The 24,102-nt window shown below is 50.0% G+C and overlaps 1 protein-coding gene across 2 annotated transcripts in view; it reads left to right on the top strand.

Moving 5' to 3' along the window:
• Positions 1 to 24,102, top strand: part of Sorcs2 (sortilin related VPS10 domain containing receptor 2) — a 365,519-nt gene that overhangs the window by 136,860 nt on the left and 204,557 nt on the right. For both annotated transcript variants that reach the window (XM_031341821.1, XM_031341822.1), the window contains exon 2: positions 15,596 to 15,663. In XM_031341821.1, coding sequence (XP_031197681.1) covers positions 15,596 to 15,663 — 68 coding nt within the window. The remainder of the gene's footprint in view (positions 1 to 15,595; positions 15,664 to 24,102) is intronic.

The following is a 24,102-nucleotide window of genomic DNA, read 5'->3' as shown; positions in this document are numbered from 1 at the left end:
TGCTTTTGGGCTCTGTGGCTCAGCGGTAGAGCAGATAAATGCGTAGCATAAGCAAAGCCCTGGGTCCTATCCCCAATAATGCAAAACCAAGTGCATGATTCTAGAGACAGGATTGTTGTTTACTTTCTGGCTTGTTGGTTTATGACACGTTCATTAAGAGCTGGAGAAGCCTAGAGGGAAAGTCAGGGAGTTGTAGGGTTCGTACAGTGTGGACGAAGATAGCAGATGCAGCCTGTGTGGTCCAACAGGGGTGAATGGGTAGAAATATACAGGTCCAGCGAAACTGTCTTCTGAGATATGCAAACCAAAAGGCTGCTTGGCTGGCCTGCTGTGAAATGTAGTAGAAATGTCTCCATCCATAGGAGAGCCATAAGAGGTACTAGCGACCCTCTCAGCCCTCCTCCTACCATGAGTGGGAGGGAGTCTGGGCTGCTTACTTCATACTCAGATTGCTCAAGGCTCTGGGAGATTGGCCCTTTGCCCACAGCCACGTGTAGCCAGGGAAGGAAGCAGAACCTTCCAAGCCTCTGGATTCCTTTTCTAAGCAGAGACAAGGGACTCGCTAGAACTATGTTGGATTTACACCAAAACCCTCTCAAGTGCTACATTCCTCTAGGCCACGCTATGCTTAGAAAACACATTGCTGACAGCTGCAGGGACCTGCTCTAGAAATCACCAAATGTTGTTTTAAAAACGCCTTAAAATATCAAGTCTCAGGCCTTCAGAGCACAAATGTGACGAATCTTCTGCTGCTGCCCAATATGTCAGCTCCGTCTGTGTAACCGGCTGCCCTGAGCCCCAACTGGGGACACGCTGGAAGATCCCTAGGCCTCCAAGGTTCTCAGCAACCGTGACTTCCGGAAGTAACGTGAGCACTGGCAGAACCCCGGGCCTCCTCGCTGACCATCCTCAAAATGTCAGTAACCTTTCAGAGACCATGAAGGTCACAGTTGTGCACAGACCAGGTGTCTGTCCTCACATCCTCCGTATTAGGCAGGGCCTAAGTGCTCTCAGGGTGAGCCTCCGCACAGGCCTGGCTTCTCTGAGAGCAGCTTCCTGAGTTTGTGGGCCCTGCCTCTGGCTCCAGAGGTGTTTGGTTTAAGCTATGGCATTCCCCAGTGTGTTCTCTATTTTGCTGTTGCTGCTGTAACAGCAAATCTGATGGCTTAGAGAAGGAAGGGTAAATTTGGGCTTATGGCCTGAGGGTACAGTCCATTGTGTCTGGGGAGGCATGGTGACTGGAACCTGAGACAGCTGGTCACAGAACATCCACAGTCAGGAAGCAAAAAGATGAATGCTGGTACCCAGCTCACTTTCTCCTTTTTATTTGGTCTGGGATCCCATCTCATGGGATGGTAGCTGCCCACATTGGTAGGGCCCTTCCTCCTTGGTCACACTCTTTGGAATCAGCTTCACGGAGACACCTCAAGGCTTGTTCCCTGGATGGTTCTACACCCCTCAACTTGAGAGGATTAAGTACCAGATCCCGTGACTAGGCTTTCGGGGTGTCAGGCTTTCTTCAGACATTTAAGCTGTGCAGGGGGTGGGGGGTGGGGGGAGGGAGGTTGGCTAGTCACCCTCTTTTTCCTTTCTTGTGATGTGAATTTCTCTTATTTAAGGGAAAGAAGCAGCTTAATCAGGAAGAAAACCCTGACAGTCAGCTCTTTGCTACTGTAATAGACCCAAGAGTGCCAGCCTCTAACAGGAAAGCTTGGTTTTGGCTCGTGGTTTTGGCAGTTGTTGTCCATGGTCAGTGGACGGTTGCTATAGCCTGGGGAGGCATCTTGGTGGGAGGGAGCACAGAGAAGAGCCAAAGTGCTCACCTCCAGGGAGGAATCAAAAGACAAAAAACACAGAGCTAAGCTCCCATAATTCCTTCAGGAATACACTCCAGTATCCCAAAGTCCTCCTGCCAGGCCCCACTTCCTAAGGACTCCTCCACCTCCCATAGGCCTCCCCCAGGGACAAAGTCTTTAATATGTAGGGCTTGGGAAGGTGTTCAAGGCCTAGACTACAGTAAAAGTCCCACAAGATACCCCTAGTGGACACTTCTGCTGCAGGACTGTGCAGTGGCCGCTTTGACCTGCTGTCCAGTTATGTGGGTATCCCCATGCTGGGGCAGCTAGTCAGACACAGGACACAGAGTGGGAGGAGGAAGTCCAAGTATTTTGTGCCTGAGGCTGTAGGTATTGGGGCCAGCCTTTCCAGGAAGTCAGGCTCCTTCTATAAGTACAGCTGAAATGTTTCCCCACCTTGTGGTGGCTTGGATATGCTTGGCCCAGGGAGTAGCACTATTTGGAGGTATGGCCTTGTTGGAAGAGGTGTGTGCCTATGGGGGGTGGGCAATGAGACCTCCCCTCCTAACCATGAGAGAGCTAGTCTTCTTCTGTCTGCATTTGGATGAAGATGTAGAACTTTCGAAGAATGGGATGGAAATCCTCCTTCCCCAGCCCTCGCAGGCCCAGCCTGGACTGGGCAATAGGGCCTCTGCCCCAGCTGGTATCCAAAGCTCATCTTCCTGAGCAAACTAAAGGCCATAGCTCCCAGCTGACACTGTTTACCACTTTCTCTTCTAGCAAACACAGCCTGCTGCTGCCCAGTGCCAGGCACCTCAGTTCTGACGTGACAGCTTGTTTCCAATAGAAACTATCAAAGGCAGTGAACATATGGCCATCTGGTGGGATCTGGGAGGGTGGGGAGCCAGTTAAGGAATTTCTAGTTTCAAAGTAGGCTCAGCAACTCTCATCCACCTGCGGGAGATACCCCAGGCACTTCTAGTGTTGAAGCGTCTGAGCAGAAACGGCTCCACAGCTTGTCCAATTACCTCTCATTGCCAGAAATAGATCTGAGAAACGCCAGCTCTTTCAGGTAGGAGCCCATGAGCGTCATGTTGAACAGCAGTGGCAAAGAAAAAAGAAGAAGAAAAAAAAAGAACCGTGTAATTTCATTAATAATTTTACTTACAGTGACTATTAAGAAAGAGCGATGGGTGAATTAAAATTCAATCAGGTTATGAAAAATGAAGAGTAAATAATATTTGCAGAGGATGGCTGGATGGGAAAGTCTACAGAGACCCGCCCATTAAAACACACATTATCCCTTAAACAGAGTCAATGTAGAAATGCAATTTTCAACAGATCAGTAACGCTCATACATTTATTTTCTGCTGGCTGATTTTGATTTATGGGGTCCTTTCCCAGCTCGTTCTGAGCTCTTTTTTTTTTTTTAAAGTGCTGGTTTTGTGCCTGTGAAAGGCGGGTGACTGATGGAGGGACGGGCTCTGAGGTATCAGAATTCTGTGGCCTCCATTGGACACCACCATTTTTCCCCAAGGGCCTGTGGAAGGAAGAAGCAGGGTCTGTTACTTTCTCTTTCATCTGGGGACAGTTCTTGTGAGTAGCAGTTGGGGGCAGTGGGAAGGGGACCCAGATTTGGAGTTATCAGTCACCAGGGGAAGAGCTTCTGGGTGCATTAGCTTGGCAAGCTGAGCCTCGGTGTTCCCATTTGTGAGAGTTGGGAGTCTGTTTCAGATTGATGGCTGATGGAACCAAGTGCCCAGATGTGGCACAGCAGCAGGAATGTCTCTTTTCACTGCTTGAGGCTGGAAGCTGGAGAACATGATGATTCCAGCAGTTTGGCACTCCTTGGCTGTACCCATCACTTCCTCTGCCTGTCTTAGGATGTACCTACTGTTTTGTCTTAGATAAAGATGCCTAGGAGTTTACAACCATCTCATCTTGAGATCTTAAGCAACATACAGAAAGACTCAAGGCTGAGAAGCAGTTTGAGGCACAACTCTATTTGTTGTGTTAGAATGGAGGCTCATCTGGACAGATCTCACCAGGCCAGCATAGTTCCATGGGAGAGAGCTTTATTGGGGGTGGGAGGACAAAGGGGGCAACAAGAAGAATAAGGAAAGAGATAGAAGGTCAGAGGGCTCTGTCTTTTATTTGAACTGTGACATAACCGCACAGACCACTGCGCGTAGGTAAAGGAAGAGAGGTGGACCAGGTGGACACTGGGAATGTATGGTGATTGCCATGGCAACAGATGCATGGGTCCTTTCGTGGTCACCTAGGGGTGATGTCACTGTCATCACTGGATTTGGAGGTGACCTGTGACCGTAAAGCCAGTTCCTGACTGTAAAGCCAGTTCCTGACTATATATATACCCTATAGGACTTCAGGTATTGTACTACCTTGGCCTGGCCAAACTGGAGAGCAAATCCCCAAAGTCATCCCATATAGGAGCCCCGAAGTGAGCCCTATAGACGGGTGTTGGCACATGGGACAGAGGGAAGAAGCTTACGATTTGATAGAAAAGAATCCCAGGCTTGGAAGGGTGGGCATGTTCAGGTGAGCTGTGTATCTGTCCATCATTTGTATGTATGACTGTGCTTGGGGGCTATGCCTGTGTGTGTTCAATTGCCCAGTCCCCAAAGCTTTAGAGTGGTTGCAGAAGCTGAAGGGATGGGAGGGAGACCATGTCCTAAAGAGCCTTGCAACAGGCTTTAACACCTGAGGAGCTGGACAGGGTGACCCTTACCTGTGTGGGAGATGGCCCTTCTACCATACCGGGCTGCTTTGGAGAACCCTGTTGGCAATAGTTCTGAGGTCTTGAAACTCAATTGTATTGAGTTTGACTAGATGAGGTAGTCAGGGGAACTGTGTAATACAGCCCCACCAACCTCTTAAACCGCAGCTAGCATCCATCTCTGCCAAGATGATGGAAAGAGGCCTCATTGGGTCCTCTTCTGGGATAGTTCATTATCATAGAGTGTATGGCCCTGATGCATACATAGCCTGGCTTCCAGGCAAAGGCCATGCAGGACTGGGGCCTCCAGTCCTGCCTGCCCATAGGCTGCTGTCTAGTGCTGGGGCTCATAGCTCTGTGTGTATGAGGAGGTGGCTCTGCAGGGACTTTAGGATGTGAATCTGGTCACAACAGAGACTCAGATTGTTGCCACCTAGACTATAACAACCTTCTAATATGGGAAAAGGTACTCCTCCCTGTGTCCCAGAAATGTTTATGACAGTCAAAAGAGGCTGCTTGGTAGTGAGATGTCTGGGCTAGAAGCCCAGATCTCCGCCTCTGAGTAGTGTGACTTTGGCCAAATAAAGTCACTCAGCTTCCCACAACTGGGGGCAACGTGTCTCACAGGGATGAGAACTGTAGGAGTTTAAGAGAGGTGGTAGGTCATGTAGAGGCCTCAGTAGGACCTCCATTAGTAGTTGGCATGAGAAGACTTGCATAGCTCTGTGACAAGAAGGTGCATTATTCATGTTCTGTCTAGTTCGTGAGCAGAGCTAGAACCTGGTGTCCCAGCTATACCACTTCCTGGAAGGCCCAGCTAGTTACCCAGAGGGCACAGGACCCTCTTCAACATCTCTCCTTAAACTCCTCTTAGATGACAAGTGTTCACAGGCCAAGTTATAACAAATACCAATGTCCATTCTGAGCCTGTCAGATCCCTGACCCAGTTGTGCATCTGGTACTCCATAGGACCCTGCCCAGGGATCGAAAGCTCTTGTCTCTCACCAACTTCTGGCTTCTCTCAGTGATGAGAGATCATGAGCACCAGAATGTGGGGTCACATTGGTCATTCATGTTCCTGCTTCTCCCCTTCTCTTCTCATCTCTTGTCCTGCCAGTTACGGGAGGCTGTGCTCCACTTGGTCCTCCAGAGGGAAGGATGAGGTCCAGACAGACCCACTATGGGGTGCACAATGGGCAGGAGGCATTTGAAGACAAGGCTCTTCTGCCTTCCTCCATTTTTTTTCTTTTCTGACTGGTGTATCTTTTAAGTTCTCTCTTATAAACTGTTACTTTGAAATAGTAAGAAAACAGGAACAAGTTGCAACAACCATCTGGCAGAGTCCCCGGGCTCTCCTCTTCTGCTTCTCCAAGAGAAGGCACTTTATGCAGCCCAGGGCAGTAGCAACCTGGAGCCTGACTCAAACCATTCCAGGAGAGCTGCCACCTTGGCTGCTAAGGCCTGCCTCTGAGTGGCCACACACTTTCTGTTTCCTCTCCTGTCTCCTAACCCTAACCATAACTCTAGCCCTACTCTGAGCTCTGGTCCTAAGAAGACTTGAAAGTTCATTCCTAACCTTGTCCTAACTCTTAGCTTTAACTTTGCCTCTGCTTAACCCAAAACCAAACCCAACCTCTGGCACAAACCCAGATGGACCCCAAGCCTGAACGTAAACTTCTCCACCTCAGTGACTGCCTTAGTTGGGTTTTCCATTGCTGGGAAGAGACACCATGATCAAGGTAACTTTTATAAAGGACAACATTTAATTGGGGGTGGCTTACTGTTTCAGAGGTTCCGTCCATTATCATCAAGGCAGGAGCATGGCAGCATCCGGGCAGACATGGTGCTGGAGAAAAAACTGAATGTTCTCCATCTTGATCTGACTGCAGCCAGGAGAGACTGTATCTTCTACACTGGGCAGAACTTGAGCACTAGGAGCCCTCAAAGCCAGCCTACACGGTGACACACTTCCCCCAACAAGGTCATATCTCCTAATAGTAGCATGTCCCATGGGCTAAGCATCTTCAAACCACTATGCATAGTCTCTGAACTGACGTCCTCACTGCATCCCTTGATGGCAGAGTGGCGTTCTCAGAGAGGAGCACACAGTGAGTGCTTCCAGCCAGAGTTCTGACAAGCCCCTAAACACAGGGCTTGGAGCAGGGAACATGGGTGATACATGAAGAAAAGAGTCTAGCTTGTGGGAACCAAGGGGCTGGGCTTAGCTCCCACAGACAACTTACTAGAGACTGAGATCCTGGGCATTGGCATATAGTGTTTAAGGGCTTTGGGGCAGATGTGAAAAAGGCCAGGGTCAGAGCCAGAGCCAGTGCTGTGGGGTTATTTGAGATAGGTGTTGTGTTGGCCTGACCATGGTCTCCTGAGTTGGTGAACCAGCACTTCTTCCTGGCTTTCTAATGTGGCTGAGTTCCCCCACCTCCTCTTAAGCATGGTTCCTCTCGCCAGTAAAAAGAATGCCCAGTCCACTTCTCTTAAATAGAACTGATTTCTTCATAGAGGAGGAAGGAGGAATCTGTCTTGGGAAGGTAGGTAGCAAGACCTGTGTTGAGCTGGCTGCCTCTTAGGGGGAGAGGATCTGGGATGTTGGGAGCACAGGAGAGGGTTTCCATTGTACTAAAGTTATTTATTTGTCAGGCTGGGAGAGACCCAGGGCTTTATCCAGAAAGTGGATCCTTGGTCACTATGGTCTGATTCTAGCGCTGTGGTCTGCTAATGGGCCTAGGATGGAATCTGTCTGGATGCTCTGGCTTCCAGTGTGGGCAGTGAGGTGGATGATACTGACCAATGAACTGACCACATGTCAGGTGCTTAAGAATGTGTGTGTACCATGAGAACACAAGGACATGGCCTACAGATCAACTGACAGGGACCCAAGGGGGCTTGCAGAGATCAGGGAGCCTGTAGAGGGCTGATCTAAGTCCTCTGCAGATATGTATGGCTGAGTAGCTTGGTGTTCTTGTGGGATCCCCAACAGTGAGAGTGGGGGCTGTCCCTGACTCTCTTGCCTACTCGTGGGACCCTTTTCCTCCTCCTGGGTTGCCTCATCCAGCCTTGATGTGATGTTATTGTGCTTGGTCTTAGTGTAGCTTGTTAGGCCCTGTTTGGTTGGTAGCCCTGGGAGGCCTGCTCTTCTCTGAGAGGGGAGGTGGAGAGGGAGTGGATCTAGGGGTGAGGGGAAGTAGAGGAGGAAAAAGCTGGGGGGAGGGGAGGAAGGAGAAACTGCAGTCAAGATATAATATGTGAGAGAAGAAAAGAGAGTGTGTGTCCACCCCATACCTTAGGCCAGGCAAAGAATAGCTCTGTATCTGAGGTTTGCTTGCTTTGAGGATGTAGAAATGGGGGGTGCGGTGGAGTCTTGGAAGGAGGCAGCCTGGGTCTTAGAAGGAGGCAGCCTGGTGGTTTTACTTAAAAATTTTCTTTGGAACACGGGGAAGCCCTTGTTCGGAGCAAGACGGATACTGGAAATATCTGGCTGAAATCCACACATACCCCTAGGAACTGCTTGGAAAGGTTTTACTCGCGCTCCCAGGGGTCCTTTCTTGTCCTAGGTTCCCATGTGGACGTGGCATACTATGGTTTTCAGGGGCATCCCTGCCCATCTTCACACAGCCTGTGAGTCCTCCTGATGGGTGCTGCCTAGATTTCCAGGGGAGAATGCTTTCTCCCAGCCCAGGGCTGGAAGAAGTGGGCCCCATGCAGTCTTCAGCTGGGACTTCTGACATCTGGGTTTCAGGGGGAGGGACATCCTTGGAGTCGCTAGGGCAGAAGACAAATGGGTTTGTGATTTACTTTGGCTGCTATGGTTGTTGCCTGCTTAAGGGTGGAGCTGCTAATGTCCCCACTATAGGGTGTAGTGCAGGAGGGTCCTTGAAAGAGCCTTAGTGGTAAACAAGCCTGTGGCTCTTCTAAAGTTTTCTTCCTCATCCGGATGGCAGGTGAGGTATCCCAGAAGAGGCCCATTGGGGAGCTGTGGGCCATAGACTCTGTGGTTGGCTCTGGCATTCCTGGTGAGGGCTCTTGGATCTGGCCAACTCCCAGGTCCCACCTGGGTGAATGGAGACACTGAGGTTTAGGCAGGCTAAGTGTGTGGCCTGCACCATAGGCATCTTTAACTCAGGGCAAGGCATTGCCCATGGCCCCATAGATACCTGAGTCACTGGGACACTGCTGCTTCACAGATGTGCCCTGCACCAAGGCCACCAACCCTGGGGCCTCTAGAACAATGGCTAGCCTGCTTCATGCTGGAGGGAAGGGGTCATTCTGTGACGCTCGTGCTCCTCTGTCCCAGATGTGCCTACCTACCTGGCAGGCTGTGGCCATTTGCTCAGTAGGCATGTTGCCATCTGCAGAGCTTGGCTGTGGGCCTCTGTAAGCTTAACTAGGTCATGTCTAATTCCCTCTGGCCCAACCAGGCCTCCTGAGAATCAAGTAGCCCCAGAGCTTCTGATTTGCCAGGAATTTGGGGCGAGTGCTCTTTCTGGTTAGCACAATCAGAATGGTCTCCAGTCTCTTGTAGTGTTGCCATCTCCATCCCCTTCCCTGTGGACAGCATGTCCTGGGTGTCACACCTTTGCACGACCATTTTCTGAAGGGCTGTAACCTTTTGCTGAAGTCTCAATGGAGCAGGAACTCCTGTTTAATTTTAGAGACTTGAGTGAAGGCCTCGTCTAGCCTGAACGTTCACTGGACAGAAGAAAGCATTAGCTTTGTGGAACCCTAGGAACCTCTCTTGCTGAAGGTCAAGAGAGCCAGGCCTTTCTAGAACCAGATGGAAGGGGTGGAGATGCCTCGCAGAAGCACCTGTCTTCCCAGGAGCTTGTGATTTATGGCAGGAAGCACCCACTTGGGAGGGTTCCACAGCCTCTCAAGAATATTGTGCATCAAGACCTGTGAGTGAGCTGGGCGGTGGTGGCACACGCCTTTAATCCCAGCACTTGGGAGGCAGAGGCAGGCAGATTTCTGAGTTTGAGGCCAGCCTAGTCTACAGAGTGAGTTCCAGGACAGCCAAGGCTATTCAGAGAAACCCTGTCTCGAAAAACCAAAAACCCACATTGTACCAGCTACACTCTGGTCACCATCCTACTTAGAATCTTTAAGCCAAATGCATAGTTGTCCTTGCTAGGGTCTGGGAATGCAGGCACCACTGAGGTGGTCTCTGCCTGCCTTTCCCATCAAGGTCCCTGTGCCTAGTGTGTCAAGACATTTTGCAGTACCCTGGCTTCGTGGTTAACATGATCATCCTTTGTGTTCATCCCCTCACTCGAATCCCAGCAGTGTGCTTGCTGTGTGACCTCAGGGGTGTGGTTTCATCTCTGTTCCCCCATTTTGTTTATCTGTGTAGTGAGAGTGGTTATAACCCCACCTATACATGGGGCTGTGTGGGTGTGCATGTCATGCATGGGGTGGAGACTGCAGGGATTTACTTACTTGCTGCTGTTGAAAAGGTTTTCCCATGGCTTGCTCCCCACACCAGCATCTTTGCTCTCTGGTACCTCCTATGAGGGCCAGTGTATCACAGACCAGGGACTTGAGAGTACAGATCCATCCATGACTTTGGGCTGAGCCTCTGACCCCCAAGCATGGGTTCTGAAGGGATGGCAGGTTATTCCCCTATTCTAGAGTCCATCTCCACTCCACATCTCCTGGAGCATTCAGCCTATGGAAAGGCTTCCTGGAGGAGGAGAGCTTAATAATGACAAGAAAGTGACACAGAATAACAAGGAGTGTCCCAGGCTGTGATGGGTTATATATGCTTGGCCCAGGGAGTGGCACGATTAGAAGGTGTGACCCTGTTGGAGTAGGAGTAGGTGTGTCACTGTGGGTGTGGGCTTTAAGACCCTCATCTGAGCTGCCTAGAAGCCAGTATTCCACTAGCAGCCTTCAGATGAAGATGTAGAACTCTCAGCTCCTCCTGCACCATGCCTGCCTGGATGCTGCCATGTTCCTGCCTTGATGATAATAGACTGATCCTCTGAACCTGTAAGCCAGCTCCAAATATATGTTGTCCTTATAAGACTTGCCTAGGTCATGGTGTCTGTTCACAGGAGTAAAACCCTAGCTAAAACACAGGCATGTGAATCACATGCTCAAAGGCCCATGTGACAACCACAGTAATAGGTCTTGGGAGAGGGGCTGCCTGTCAGAGGTTAGTCCACCAGGGACCGAGCAGTGATGATGAGGATGGGGAAGATCAGGCCTCCAAGGAGACAGAGCAGTTCTGATCCCAATGTGGCTGACTGGAACACAAGCACCAGGCGAGCTTCTGTATATGAGTGTCAGAGCTGTGGCCTTCACCTGTACAGACAATTAGATCTGGAAAGCCTGGTGACAGGTGTCAGACTAGAGGGAATGAGACCTCAGGCTAGGGGGGCTGTCCTGAGTAGGAAGATTTGATAATGCCTCTGTGGTAAATGGGCCACTGACTCTGGCCTCTTCCTTTCCTCGGGTGATTTTGGCTACCGGAGTCACGAGGCCTTTTCCTTCCCCTTGCCTTCCTGTGGGGAGTCACCTCCCCTCTGCCGTCCTGCTGCCTCGTGGTCTCTGTTAATTCACAGTGAACTGGGCCTGAGAGTTTGTTGGGTTTTATTTTTCTTTCTAATTATTCTTGGCCCCAGGAAGGCAAACTGCTTCTGGACCCCTCTCTGCTGGCTGTTTTGAAAGCGTGGACCTCGGTGGGAGTTTCCTGGCTTCTAGACTTAATGCCACTGAGAAAGTGGTGTGTGTTTTGATGAGCAGATGAGTGAAGACCAGACTTAGAGCTGCTCTTAAGGTCTTAGGGCTGCTCTGCAAAAGTGCTGGTTTCTTGACTCACACTGTGTTGAAATAAAACCCTGGGGTAGAGCAAGGAAAGGCTCAGTTGTTGTAAGACTCTAAGACCCTCCCCTAAGCAGTGATGGTCTGGTGTGCCCTCCAACAGCATCCCGAGAACATCTGGCCTGGCAAGCAGATGCTAGTGGACAGTGAGGAAGCCCGTGGTGCACTTGGTGATCCATGGCAGTCATGCTTGGCAAACCCTAGAGCCACAGAGTCAGGTTATTCATGAATGAGCTCCACAGAAGGTGAAGGGACAGGCTCAAAGGTCTTATATTGCTGGCTTGACTTTATCCCCTCCACAGTCATGTTGGCCTGGCCCTGTTCTTTATGGGGCTTCCAGTCCAGTCCAGTGACCTCAGAGCCTCCGCAACTGGATGTCTTGTTTGACTTTCAGAGTGACAGTGCCTTGGAGGACCACCAGAATCTTTATGTCCTGTGTTAGGAAAGTGAGGTCACTAGGGTTGGGGATAATGATGAGGAGTAGACCCAGGAAAGCCCTGGGCTTGGGCATGAGATGTGTGCTGCTGTGTATGACACCAGGTGAGCCTCTTAGAGATCCGTACCTCAGTCTCTTCAGCATTAAAGGGGAACAGTTGTCACAGTATCTTCCTGTGACGTGTCAATGAAGGTCAGATGGGCCCTTCATGGCATGCAGTCAGCAGAATAGATACCCAGCACCCTTGAGATAATCATAAAATGGGGACCATTCCCTAAGACCAAGAAGACCAGAAGTGAGACGAGATACAGGATGACAGGAAAGAGTAACTAGTGACCACTGCTACCTCAGGGAATTACTGTTTCCTGCTTGGTGGTTCCTGCTCTCTGGGCAGGGTTCCTGTGGGCCAGGGATGTGGACAGCCTCAAGCAAGAGAGTCTCTCATTCCTATCTTCTTCCTGCGCACATCAAAGTGCCCAACGCTGTGGGGACCCCACCCGTGCTGCGGACTGCTCAGAGGAGGTTTCAGTTGTAACCAGGACTCCTGAAGAGCTTGTTGCAGTTCTGAGCTCCTTGAAACCACTTCTGATAAAAATCTAGTGAAACTGCTTTTGGCACGACAGGAAGGAGCCCGCTAGCTTGAGAAGACCCAGAACAGAGGCCCGGTTTGGCCCATAGCATGTATGATTTGGCAAAACATTTGTGCTTTTTGTGTTTTGTCTCCATCTGTAGGAGAGGGACACCATTTAGACCGTCTTGGGAACTTTACATGTGAAGGGTTGAGAGAGCCCTGGGACATGGTTCACCCTTGTTAGGGTGTAGCCATGCCTGTGGCTGTGGCTCTGGGTCCTCTCCAAGGCTTTGTTATCATACAGATCAGGAGACCGGGGACATGGGATGGGGTGGGATCTTAGGTGGTGACTTCCTTGAGCTTCCCCAACCCCACATCATCTAAGTGGTCCCTAGCAACCTCAGGCCTCTGACTTGGAAGCCCAAAGTCCCAGTGAGAGTTAAGAGGATGGTGTCACAGGGACTCTGTCTCCCTAAACAAGGACTGGACGGTGTGTCCTCTTCTTGAAAGTGGGGGTGACTTATGAACATGCAGTCAGAGTCACAATGACCCCCATCTGACGTCATTGTATTGGTTTTTTTTGTTGTTGTTGTTGTTGGTGGTGGTTTTTTTTATTACTTAGGCCCTAGCAGTATGTTTGTTACATGGTATGCACTATGCCCAGGGCTGTCCACTTCTCACCCTTATACAGACAAGGACAGAGCTATGAGCTTTGTGGTATTGGGGGAACATGAGGTGCTGAACCAAGTACAGGGGTCTGGAAACCTTCTTGGAGGCAGTATGGTGTAGACAGAGGTCAGAAGACGAATGGAACAGCCAAGAAATGGAGTAGTATATTAAATAATGTTCTGTTGCCAGGAAAGACCCCATAACGAAGGCAGCTTATAAATAAAAGGAAACGTTTAATTTTGGGGGTTGCTTACGGTTTCAGAGGGTGAGTCCACGATCATCATGGCAAGGAATGAGACAAGCTGGCAGGGAGGCATGGTTCTGGAGCAATAGCTGAGAGCTTGCATCCTGATCTGCGAGCCAGGTAGAGAAACAGAGAGTGTATAGGCACAAGTCTCGGGGGTCTGGTATGGGCTTTTGGAATCTCAAAGCCCAACCCCAGTGACACACCTCCTCCAACAAGGCCACACCTTCTAATCCTTCTTCCTAGATAGTCTACCAACTGGGAAACAAACATTCAAAAATCTGAACCTATGGGAGCCGTTCTCATTCAAACCACCACAGGTAATGTAAGGGCAGAGGGTGCCAGGCAGGGCACAACCTTTGCAGAGGCCTGGTTGGCTTGAATATGGCAAGAGGCATGGTCCAGAGTGGCAACAGTCTTCAGGAGGGAGAGGTGGGACCATACATACATAGCAATAGAATCTAAGTATGCAGGCTGGAGTTCCGGGAGACTGCCCACCTTCCAGCTTCTGAGCCTCAAGGGACGTGATTCCAGGTAGGAGGGTGAGTCCCACCTGGCGGCCTGGGCCATGGACCAGGACAGGGGGATGATTTCATTCTGAACAAGTAGGTAAAACTGACTTTGAGGTCCCTTCCAGCTGTCACACTCCGGTTCTTCGGAAGCCCCCTGGGATAGCAGACTATATGAAATATAAATCAATAGGTTAAGACCACACTTGTCTCCTGTCCAGCGAGGCTCTGTCACTCTGCCTGCCTCCTCTGTGTTTGGAGGATCATTTCTGACTTGGGCAGACCGTGGGCTGACAGGAGAAAATCGCTTTGTTCAGAGAGAAGGTAGAGCCAATCTTGCCTCCGTTGACAAGGCTCCGCTTTTCTCTTTAATCATCCCTGCCTCTCGGCTATGTGCTGTCCCAGCTCCCCCAAACCCCCTCCTCCTATCTCCCTGCTCTAATCATCAGGGAAAAAACAGATACTTGATCAGTCAGTCTCTTGGGACCTGGTGCCTGGAAAGTTCTGCTCTTGATGAGGGAGGAGCAGAGCCGTGAACATGGCCAGTGTGGTTACCCAAATTAAGGAGGCTAAGGGCTTCTACCAGAACCAAGGGTGTCCAGGTTCGCCTCCCAGGGTTCCCATGACAACGGGACTGTTAGGTGTTGGTAATATAGACTGGCAGTGAATGAAATGGAATTTGATGTACATGAGAATCCGGCCGCTAGCAGAGTAATTGCAGATCAATCTCTGTCTCCCCCCAGGCTACTGGACCAACTCTCTCTCTCTCTCTCTCTCTCTCTCTCTCTCTCTCTCTCTCTCTCTCTCTCTCTCCCTTTCTTTCTCTCTCCCCTCCCTCTCTTCTAAGCATGGATTTTGAAGAACATTGGAGTGCTTTGAAACACATTAATTTCCATTTTCTGAGCACTTGTATTTTCTTTCCTGCTACTTTGTCATGCCTCCGCACCTGTCTTGAGTAGTTTAACAAATAAAAGTGTCGGCTGGTGATTTATAGACCCCTCTGGCTGTCACCCTCACCTCCCAACCCCTGTCATCACTCGAGTCCAGGACAAGGAATGACAGCGTAGCCTCAGGGGCAACGTCCATGAGTTGCTGGGGATGTGTTGATGCATTGATGTACATACAGCCCTGGCCTCAGAAGCCTGCCAAGCACACTTGCTGCTTGCTTTGTTTACTTTCTTCATTGCAATGGCAAAATACCTGGCAGAAGAAGCACACCGGATGAAGGGTTTGTTTTAGCTCACCGTTTGAGGGTACAGTCCATCCTGGTGGGGAAGGTATGGCGGCAGGCATGGCGGCAGGAACATAGGCAGCCTGGTGGTGTTGCTGATGGTCGGCTCACATTCTCCTTTGTATTGAGCCCAGGGCCCAGCCTATGGCGTGTTACCATTGATCTCGGTGTCTTCCCTCTTCAGTTAGTCCAATCTAGACACGTTCCCATAGACACACCCAGAAGAGACTTGTCTCGTAGGCAATTGTAGATCCTGTGCAGTTACAAGTGTTGACTGTCAAGGTGTGCATACTGGGATCAGGGCCTTGCTGAGTATTTGGTCATACTTTGGGATTGTCTGGGGCTGGGTTTAGTGATTCCCACAGCGTGGTAGTTGCTTGGTGGCTCTCATGGGTTGGGATGTCTCCAGAGACGTTCAAAAGAGAAGGGAGTTTCCAAGTCTCAGTGTAATGATACTCAGGCAGTGGGCTTTGAGAGACCCCCAGCCCCGGGAGGGTACCACTGTCTTCCTCTCTCGGAACCTTGAAACCAGCTGATGTCCACATTTTCCTTTCTGTTGACACCACAGGTCATCTTGATCCTGACAAAGTACTACCATGCAGACATGGGGAAGGTTCTGGAAAGTTCTCTGTGGAGGTAAGTCAGCCTGCTGGGTTTGTCTCTTCTTCCACCTGTGAGTCATCTGCCAGCTTCCTGGCTGAAGCTGCAGTCCTATCCGGGACAGCAGCTCCTGCCCACTAGTGAGGCCCACCAATTCTCAGAGCCTAGAAAGGCATAATGGAGATGTTGAGAGCGGATTAGGAGTTTCGTCATGGGGACAAAGGGCGCTGGCAGATGGACAACTGTTTGGAAAGCTTCTCCCCTCCCGCTTCTTTTCTGCCTGTTGTTTTCTCCTGCCTCTTTCTGCCTCCTCCCCGGAGGAGGAGGCTGGCAGCGTGAATCCAGGTCACTGCACAATATCCCTGGCTCTGCTCTGGGCTCTATAGGCAGCTCCCAAGCCCCCCAAAGCTCAGGCTGGCCTCATTGTTGGGGTATTTTGCTTTCTTTCCGGCTTAGCCAAAGAACTGTAAATAAATAACCCACCCAGGCGGGATATCTCTTTATATGTGAAACATGAATTGGACCCAAGGACATCAGACCATCTTTGATGTCTGAGAGGAGGGAGGAGGAAGAGACTGTGGAGCCCATTTTGGCCATTATCATCTTCAATTCTGCTTGGAGCACGAGGGCCTTGTCGGCTCTGGGTGTGGGGGGGAGGGAAGGGTGTCTTTCCTCCCACGGGAATTTCGGCCCTCCAGTTATTCTTGGTGTAGGATCATTTTGTCTTCTCTGTGTGTTTTCCAGTAGTGATTAATTCACTTCAATTTGGGTTTGAAAAATACCTGCCAGTTGGGACCGTTTGTTTGTTCGAGATAGAGTCTCATTCTATATCCCAGGCTAACCTGGAAACTTATCAGGCAGTTTCCTGCCTCTGTCTCCAGAGTGCTGGACCAGGCCTGCGTCCCCAGGCCTGGCTCATCAGAATGACTTGCAGGATGAGCCACTTGCACCTCCGTGTCGTGCGGATTCTCTTTAGTTTTGGCTTTGCTCCTATTAGTAGGATTTGACATCCCGCCTTTCTTATCTCTGTGGCATGTTAGGAAAGTGTTCAGATGATGCCTGGAGGTGGGTTTTTTGTGATGACAGTGTTCCTTGGGGCCAACTGCCCAGGTCACTGTGTTACGTAAACCCCTCGGGTTTTTGTCACTGCCTCCATAGTCTTTCTGGGCTAGCTCCCTCAGAAAGGGACTCATCTCCTGATAATACTGAGAAAAGCAGTCAGAAACGAGCTATGTTCCTGTGTAGAGGATCAGCTCTCCTGATGTGACTCTGGTGCTCTCACTGTATCTTGCTGCCCTGAGGCCCTTGAGGAAGGGGAACGCGGCTACAGCATGAAGGAGGCATTAAATTCCAGTGGTGGGCCAGTGAGGTAGCTCAGTGGGTAAAGGCATTTGCCAGCAAGCCTGACAACCCGAGTTCAATCCCCGGAACCTACGTAGTAGAAGGATAGAACCGACTCCTGCAAGTTGTCCTCTGACTTCCACACATGAGCCACAGCACACATATCTACATGTATACACATATAAAATGCACAGATGAATAAAATGTAAAATCCTAGCAGCTCTTATATTCACTAGAAGTTTGGCTTATGGGCATGACCCAGGGACAACAAGTGGGTAGAGACACGTTCACCTTCCTGCTATGTTGGCGCTCTCCCTGTGCTGTCATGTGGACAAAGTTAGCTGTTAATATTCTTGTGCAGCAAACAAAACTCCTCAGCTACCCCAGACTTCAGATACCAGCAACTGGGCCTCTCTGTTACCCACCCCCTCAGATACCTTCTCTAGAAAATTTCCAGAACGCTAGCTAGCTTCCTCCGCTCACAGGGGCTTTTCAGCCTGGCTAAAGGAGCAGGAAGGGGGACTGTCTGGAATGGTGTCTGGTGTTCCAGTAGTGACCTGCTTCCCTGAGGCCGTGGGGTTTTTACAAGGGGTTTCCTTGATGAAGGTGCTGCTTACGTTGGGACTAAATGAAAAAAAAAAAAGAAATGAATAAAAAAAGAAATGAAAAGGAAATATGAGTTCTCCAAGGTTACAGTGGAAGAGCACATTTACTGCTGGTAAAAGGAAGAGTTAGAGGCAGGGGCATCTGGGAGAGTCCGGAGTGGGCGTGACCAGACTGAGCTGTATACCACGTGGGGAGAGGGAAATGGGACTGGAGAGGCAATAAAGGGGAACTAGGTGTAGCAGCCAGGAGGCCCAAAGGTACAAAGGGACTGAGGGATTGTGGGAAGAACCTGGAAGCCAGTGTCTACTTTGATGTGTTAAATAGGCAGCCCAGCCATTGGCCCTGGGTTTGAGACCTAACTGGGACTTCATGGGGTATGGAGGGCAAAGAAGGCTACCTGGGGTCAGGACTCCTGAGTGACAGGCTCTGAATTCTTCAGAAGCAGGTAGTTAGCCCCAGAGGCCAAACCACTCCATTAGAGCCCTGGGCCAGGTAGACTTTCTTCACAGAACCTGTGTTTCCTCATCTGTCTGAGGCGGGTCAAATGGAGGAGAGGGAGGTGGCGGGATGGGATGAGGCGGCTCACAAAACATCCCGAACATGGTATGTCTAAATTTGGATTTCCCCCAAAGCGAAGCAACAGATCTTAATTTTCCTCATCTCGTCACTGTCTCTCCACCCAGACGTTTCCTCGGCTCGATTAAAAATGCATTCAGAAGCATTAGTCATTTCCAGAAGCTTCCCGCGTCTCCTCTGCTGGTGCGGTGGCTTTCTGGGTTTCTATTACGCCTTTTCTGTGCTGCTGTGCTTGCACAGGCTTAACAGTCTGAGAAGGCTGGAGCTGAAGTTTTGCATTCCTTTCTCTTTTGCTCATAAACCAGGCTTCCATTCCGTACCCTGTTCTGAGGCCGGCACAGCCATTAACTTCCTGGCTGCTTATGGGCCTTTGAGTTTATTCTTCCAGGCCTCGGCCATGCCCACAGCTCCCACCTGGGGAGGGTCCAGTGTTCCCAGCTCTAGTATGACATTTTGTCTAAGCTTTACCAATTCCTCAGCATTCCAGCATCCTTTCAATTTCTGGTGAGGAACAGTTTCTATACTGTTCCAATCCTATTTCCTCTTTGGAATGTCGTCTGCTCCTGTCTTGCTCCCCACACTGGGACAGGGCAAGGGGTACCGAGAGGCTGAGAGCATGCTGTCTGTTCTTTCCTGGTGCTGCCTACGTGCTGTCTGCATTTGAGGCCCATGGAATATATGGTTCAGGTGCCAATGTCTAGGGAACACATATTAAGCGGGGTTATTAAATACACACTTATTGAATGCACACCTATCCTCCCAAGAATTCTCCTGTGTAATCACAATAAATACATTTTTAATGACAGGTCTGGTATTTACATTCTGAGAATGGCTCTGAGAAATCGAAGCTGGATGCATTTTTAATTGTTCTGTGTTTAATGGGCCTCCCGTCAGCAGCTTCTCCCTCACGGCTTCCTTGACCCATCACCAGCACCGTCTCTCTGCATCCTCTACCAGACTTGGATCCTGTGAACAGTACAATAGGTTGGGAGAGACATCCCCACCTTAGAACATGTGTGCTGACACCAGAGAATTGAAGTCTCCTGTCTCATTTTTCCCTGGGTTTACAGGGCCTGGCCAAGGCTTCTTCACTCAGGCCAGAGCCGGTCCGCTCTGTCCATCCTTAAAACTCTGTGGCTACTGTGCTGCTGGAACAAATGTCCACAACTGGGGAACTTAAAACAACATCCAGGGATTCTCATAGTCCTGGAGGTTCAGGGTTCAAACCATGGTGTTACAGGGCAGTGCTTCCCCTGAAGACTTGGAAGGGAAGTGCATTATGGCCCTGCCAGCTCCTGGTGGCTGAGTCACTGAGTCTTTGCTGCTGTGTGTTGGTATGTATGTGGCTGCACATGTGTGCAGGTACCTATGTATGTGGCTGCATCGCACAGGTATGTGTGCATGTGGGCACACTCTGCAGGTGCACGTGCTCCTGTGCACATGAGCCTGTGAAAGGCAGAGGTCAGTTCTCAGTGCTGATCCTTTGGAGACATCTACTTTTGCTGTTGTCTTGTGTTTAAGGAAGAATCTCTCACTGGCCTGGAGCTGGCCCAGTGGGCTGAGCTGGCTGATCAGCAAGCCCCAGGATCCTCCTGTCTCCTCCTCCCCAGCTCTAGAATTAGAAGTGTGTACCCCAATGCCTGCATTTTTTATGTGGGTTCTGGGCATTGAACTCTGGTACTCCCGTTTGCACAGTGGACACTTTACCAGCTGAGTTATTGAGTCAGCCCCCTGCCTCTGCCTCCACATGACAGTCTCACTGTGTGCTCCTTCTAAAGACAATGGCTGCGTGGAATTAGGGTCTGATCAGATGATTTGATCAGATGATGTGGGATGTCTCATCTCGAGAGTCTTAACTGAGCCACCTCTGTAAAGAACCCTAGTAATTCATGGGGTTCTGGCCAGGAACATCTCTTTGAGGGAGCTGCCACTCAGCCCGTGGCATGCTCCATCATTCATCTCTGAGGGTGCTATTGGGATTGAGTTTCCTAGATGGCCACTGACTCTTGCCCTGTCCTCTGTTCCCCAGCCACACTCTCTCTGTCCCTCTTCATCTACGGCTAGATCCTGGCTCCTCTCCTCAGCTGGCCTTTTCAACTCATTCCCAGGAGGCCCAGAGACTTGAAAAACACGCAGTCTGGTGCCACGACTCACACTTGCCATTCCAACCCTCTACCGAAACCCCTGATGGTCCAGATGTGGAGGCTGGCAGGCAGAGCTGGAGCCACCACAGGGGTGTGAGGGTACGGGTGCTCCTGGTCTCTGGGGGTTTTGTGTGATACTTGTATCTACTCTGTAACAGAGCTGTAACATGAGATAAATTCACGGCACAGTGCTGTGTCTACTACCACCCACCCACCTCTCTGGGAGAGTCTTCCCAGGCCCATCTCTGCTTCTGGAGCCCCCACCCTCACCCCCAGGCAAGGCACAGAGGCAGTCAGGATAGTGAGTGACTGTTGGAACAGAATGGGTCCCGGGACTCTGGGCCAGCCCTACAAACACACTAAAGATCAGCCTCTCAGGAGGCCCTGCACAGTACTCTGTGCCTGGGGTTCATGTTCTCAGCCTTTGTGCCCCTATTGTCCCCAGCCTTTTAAAGCTTGCTTTCCTAATGGCCTCCCACATGACTGGGGTTTCACTGAAGCGTCTTACATGTGTGTGTGTGTGTGTGTGTGTGTGTGTGTGTGTGTGTGTGTGTGTGTGTGTGTGTTTTAATGTGGGATTCGCATCTTTCAGACCCTTCAAGAACCAGTGTTGGCCACCTGGGGGCGCTGTTTTACCCCAGTGAATGTGCCTGGTGCAGAGAAACCAGCTCAACCTTGCATCTCTGCCCAGGACTCAGAATGTCGATGAGATGCCGATCAGGATGCCAGGCACTGTGGTGGGACCTTAGGCTGCATTCTAAACAAGTGCTAGGAAATACTGATGCTGCTTGTTCATAGGACAAAATGCCTGCTGCTTCCAGACAACCTGGGAGTCTCTGCAATGCTGGGCAGCCCACTGGTAGTATCTGGTTAAGCTGGACTTTACCTATCTGGGTGTCTGTAGGTGCCTGTGTGTGTGCTGCCTCTTGTCTGGCATACGCTTGGCATTGCCCCTCAGTTCTGACTTTATCCTCATTCAGTTTAGCACGTTTTCCCCTAAGGAGCTGCCCTGCCACTCAGTGTATAGAAACCCAACCCCATCCCCAACAAGGTTTTCTGGCATCTCTCTCATTGAAGTTTCTGTGTTCTTGCTTATATTACTTCAGCCATTAGTAGAACACAAGTTATGGGCACGGAGACCTGTCAAGGCCATACGGTTGGTCACCAGATGCCATAACCAAGCCCTGACTAGTACTAAGGATGCATGCTGGCATGGATCTGTGGACAGATGAGTCAACTAATGAATGGGGGTGATGGGTAGATAGATGGTAGATGTGTGTATGTGTGCATTTGTGTTTGTATGTAGCTAGCTGGATGGAGCAATAGCTAGGTAGGTGGGTGGATATGTGTTTGAGTCATAGGGATAGTGTGGATCTATGGAAACACTCCTGGGACCTCGAAGGTTCTTTACACCTATGAGGTCTCTACAGGAGAAGCCCGAGAACATAGTCAGTTCTGATGTTGTCAAGCAGGGAAAGGAGGCAGGGCGTATTCTAAGCTGGGAGGAAGCTGGCCATGGCCTACCTTCTGACTCCTGCCCTCCTTCCTGGGTTACAGCCTCCAGGATCTACACTTGAGGGTGGCTATTGAAGAAGGTAAGTTTAAATTAGCGCCACATTTCCACGACCCAGAGGACTCCGTGCCAGAGCCACCCCTGTGGCATCCCTCAGGTATATTTAACCTTGGTGCCTGGCACACAGGCAGCCAGGAGCAGCCTCAGTGGCACTGGAATGGGATAATCCAGGCTTCCTCTCAGAATGGCTTGGTTGGAACCTGTCCTCTTTGCCGTGGGTGGAGAGCATCCCTTTCTCTTGGCTTCTCTTTAATTATGGAATCTTTGACATATAGAGAAAAGTGCAGAATGCCGTAAAACACCAGCCTGAGGAGCGGTGGCAGAGGTGGGCTGGTGCACATTAAATCTCCATCAGTTCCTCTCAGTTGGCCTTTGATGTACTTAGTCTGATGTCCTGTGGTTCCTGGGGTCAGGGATGGGGAGCAGGTATACCACAGGTAAGTAGTGGAATTCAGAGTGTCACTATTCATCACAGCAGAGCCTCACCCAGCTCAGCTCATAGACGTTAAATGTTTCCCTCTCTGCAGGAGAGGTCATACTTTCTTAAAGATAGCAATAGATTCAGATAAAACTCATCCTTTGTCCTTCTGCTACACCCCCCACCCCCCCTCCCCAGTGTCTACCTGGAAGTAATCCCCATCCTAAGCTTGGGGTGGACCATTCTAGTTTGCTTTATAGCTTACCTATAAAGCAGAAATTTAAACACATACAACAACATATAAATCACAATTTATATTGGTTCAGGACAATGCGCGACTCTCTGTAATCAGACAACCAAACACTGAGCTTGTTTTAAAAATTGATATGAATAGCATCATCCTGCTCTGGGCATTCGATTTATGTTCTCAAGTTTGTCCTGGTAATTTCCTCACGTTGCACATGGATCCTCTCGGATGTGTGCATTCTCCATCATGGGGCGGCGATTTTGATGCCTAGGGAGTTTGGTATTCCAGTCATGGGAGCAGCGAGCTTGGGAACCACAGTGAACCCCAGGGCTGCCTGGTGTCTCCTCTCTTTATTTTGGCAGCTTGTCAGTGGGGTGGCTCACCCCTGCATATTTTTGACACCATCAAATGTCGCCTGTTTGTATTTAGGGGCTGTAGGACTGTTACTCAAGTGTCCTCCTGAGATGGTACATTCCTTCTCATGGTCACAGGCCTCCTCTGTTTGACTTCAATACATAGGCACTGCCTTATCCCCCTGCTTGACAAGTTGCTTAAGTCTTTTGTAATCCCTTCCTCTCCTTGAAAGGGGACCAAGCCATCTACAGGACCCCAACTGTCAAGATGCATCTCCTTTAAATGTCCCACATCTCTAGCCTGGGGCCTCTTGCTCTTTTCAATACCCACAAAGACATGGGTATCGAAGCATGTTTTATCTTTCCATAGTTAAGTCTTTAAGCACCAGTGCTCTGATAGTGATGTGTGGATGACGTGTCTCTCAGTAGTATGCCAGTGCCTAACTTAGACATCTCAAAGCTGGCTGTTGGTTGTTTGTTTCAGGCAGGGTGTGGTGGGAGGTTCATTGGAGACTGGAAACCCTGCTTCAAGCTGCTGGTTTGGGCCTTCTGCAGGTACACATCATAACGACAGGGACAGGACTGAGACCACCATGGTGCATTTGCTGAGTGTGTGACACTGAACCTCCAGAGGCAAGGCAGCCAGTAGAGCATGTTCCAGGGTTTTGCTCGGTGGCACCTGCTGAAATTTCCTAGGCCAGAGCAGGGCACAGGGTCATCATCAGCGGTGAGAGAGGGGCATGGGATCAAGTATCATTGGAGGCAGGGGCAGTTCTGGAAGACCCTGCTGTGCACACTAGCAAGCACACTCAGCGGGAGGAAGGGTGGAGCCTGAGGGGACTGCTCAGAATCTCTCTGAACACAGTCTGCTCCCCCCGTGCAAACAACTTCCCATCTTCATTTTATAATCTTTCATTTTTAATTCATTTCATTTAAAATTTTTAGTTGTCATTAATTTGTTTAATTTTCACTTCTATTTCTTATTTTACATCTAAATGCAAGTACTCAAGTTTTGTTTTGTTGTGCCTTTTGTTCTTTTGATTAATTCTTGGTATGGTGTTCCACAGAGCATGCTTTGGGAATCTGTTCTGTCGTTTGCTTGAATGTTCCAAGAGAGCTGGGGTTTGAGATCTTCAGATCGTGTCTATTTCCCTGTGACATCATCACATCGGCATAGCATCGTGCTTAAAATCAGATTTGATGCCATCTCTCCATAA

Source organism: Mastomys coucha, unplaced genomic scaffold (genome assembly GCF_008632895.1).
Source record: "Mastomys coucha isolate ucsf_1 unplaced genomic scaffold, UCSF_Mcou_1 pScaffold22, whole genome shotgun sequence".
NCBI lineage: Eukaryota > Metazoa > Chordata > Mammalia > Rodentia > Muridae > Mastomys > Mastomys coucha.
The sequence above is the reverse complement of the archived record's forward strand: the minus strand, read 5'-3'. Positions and strand labels throughout refer to the sequence as shown.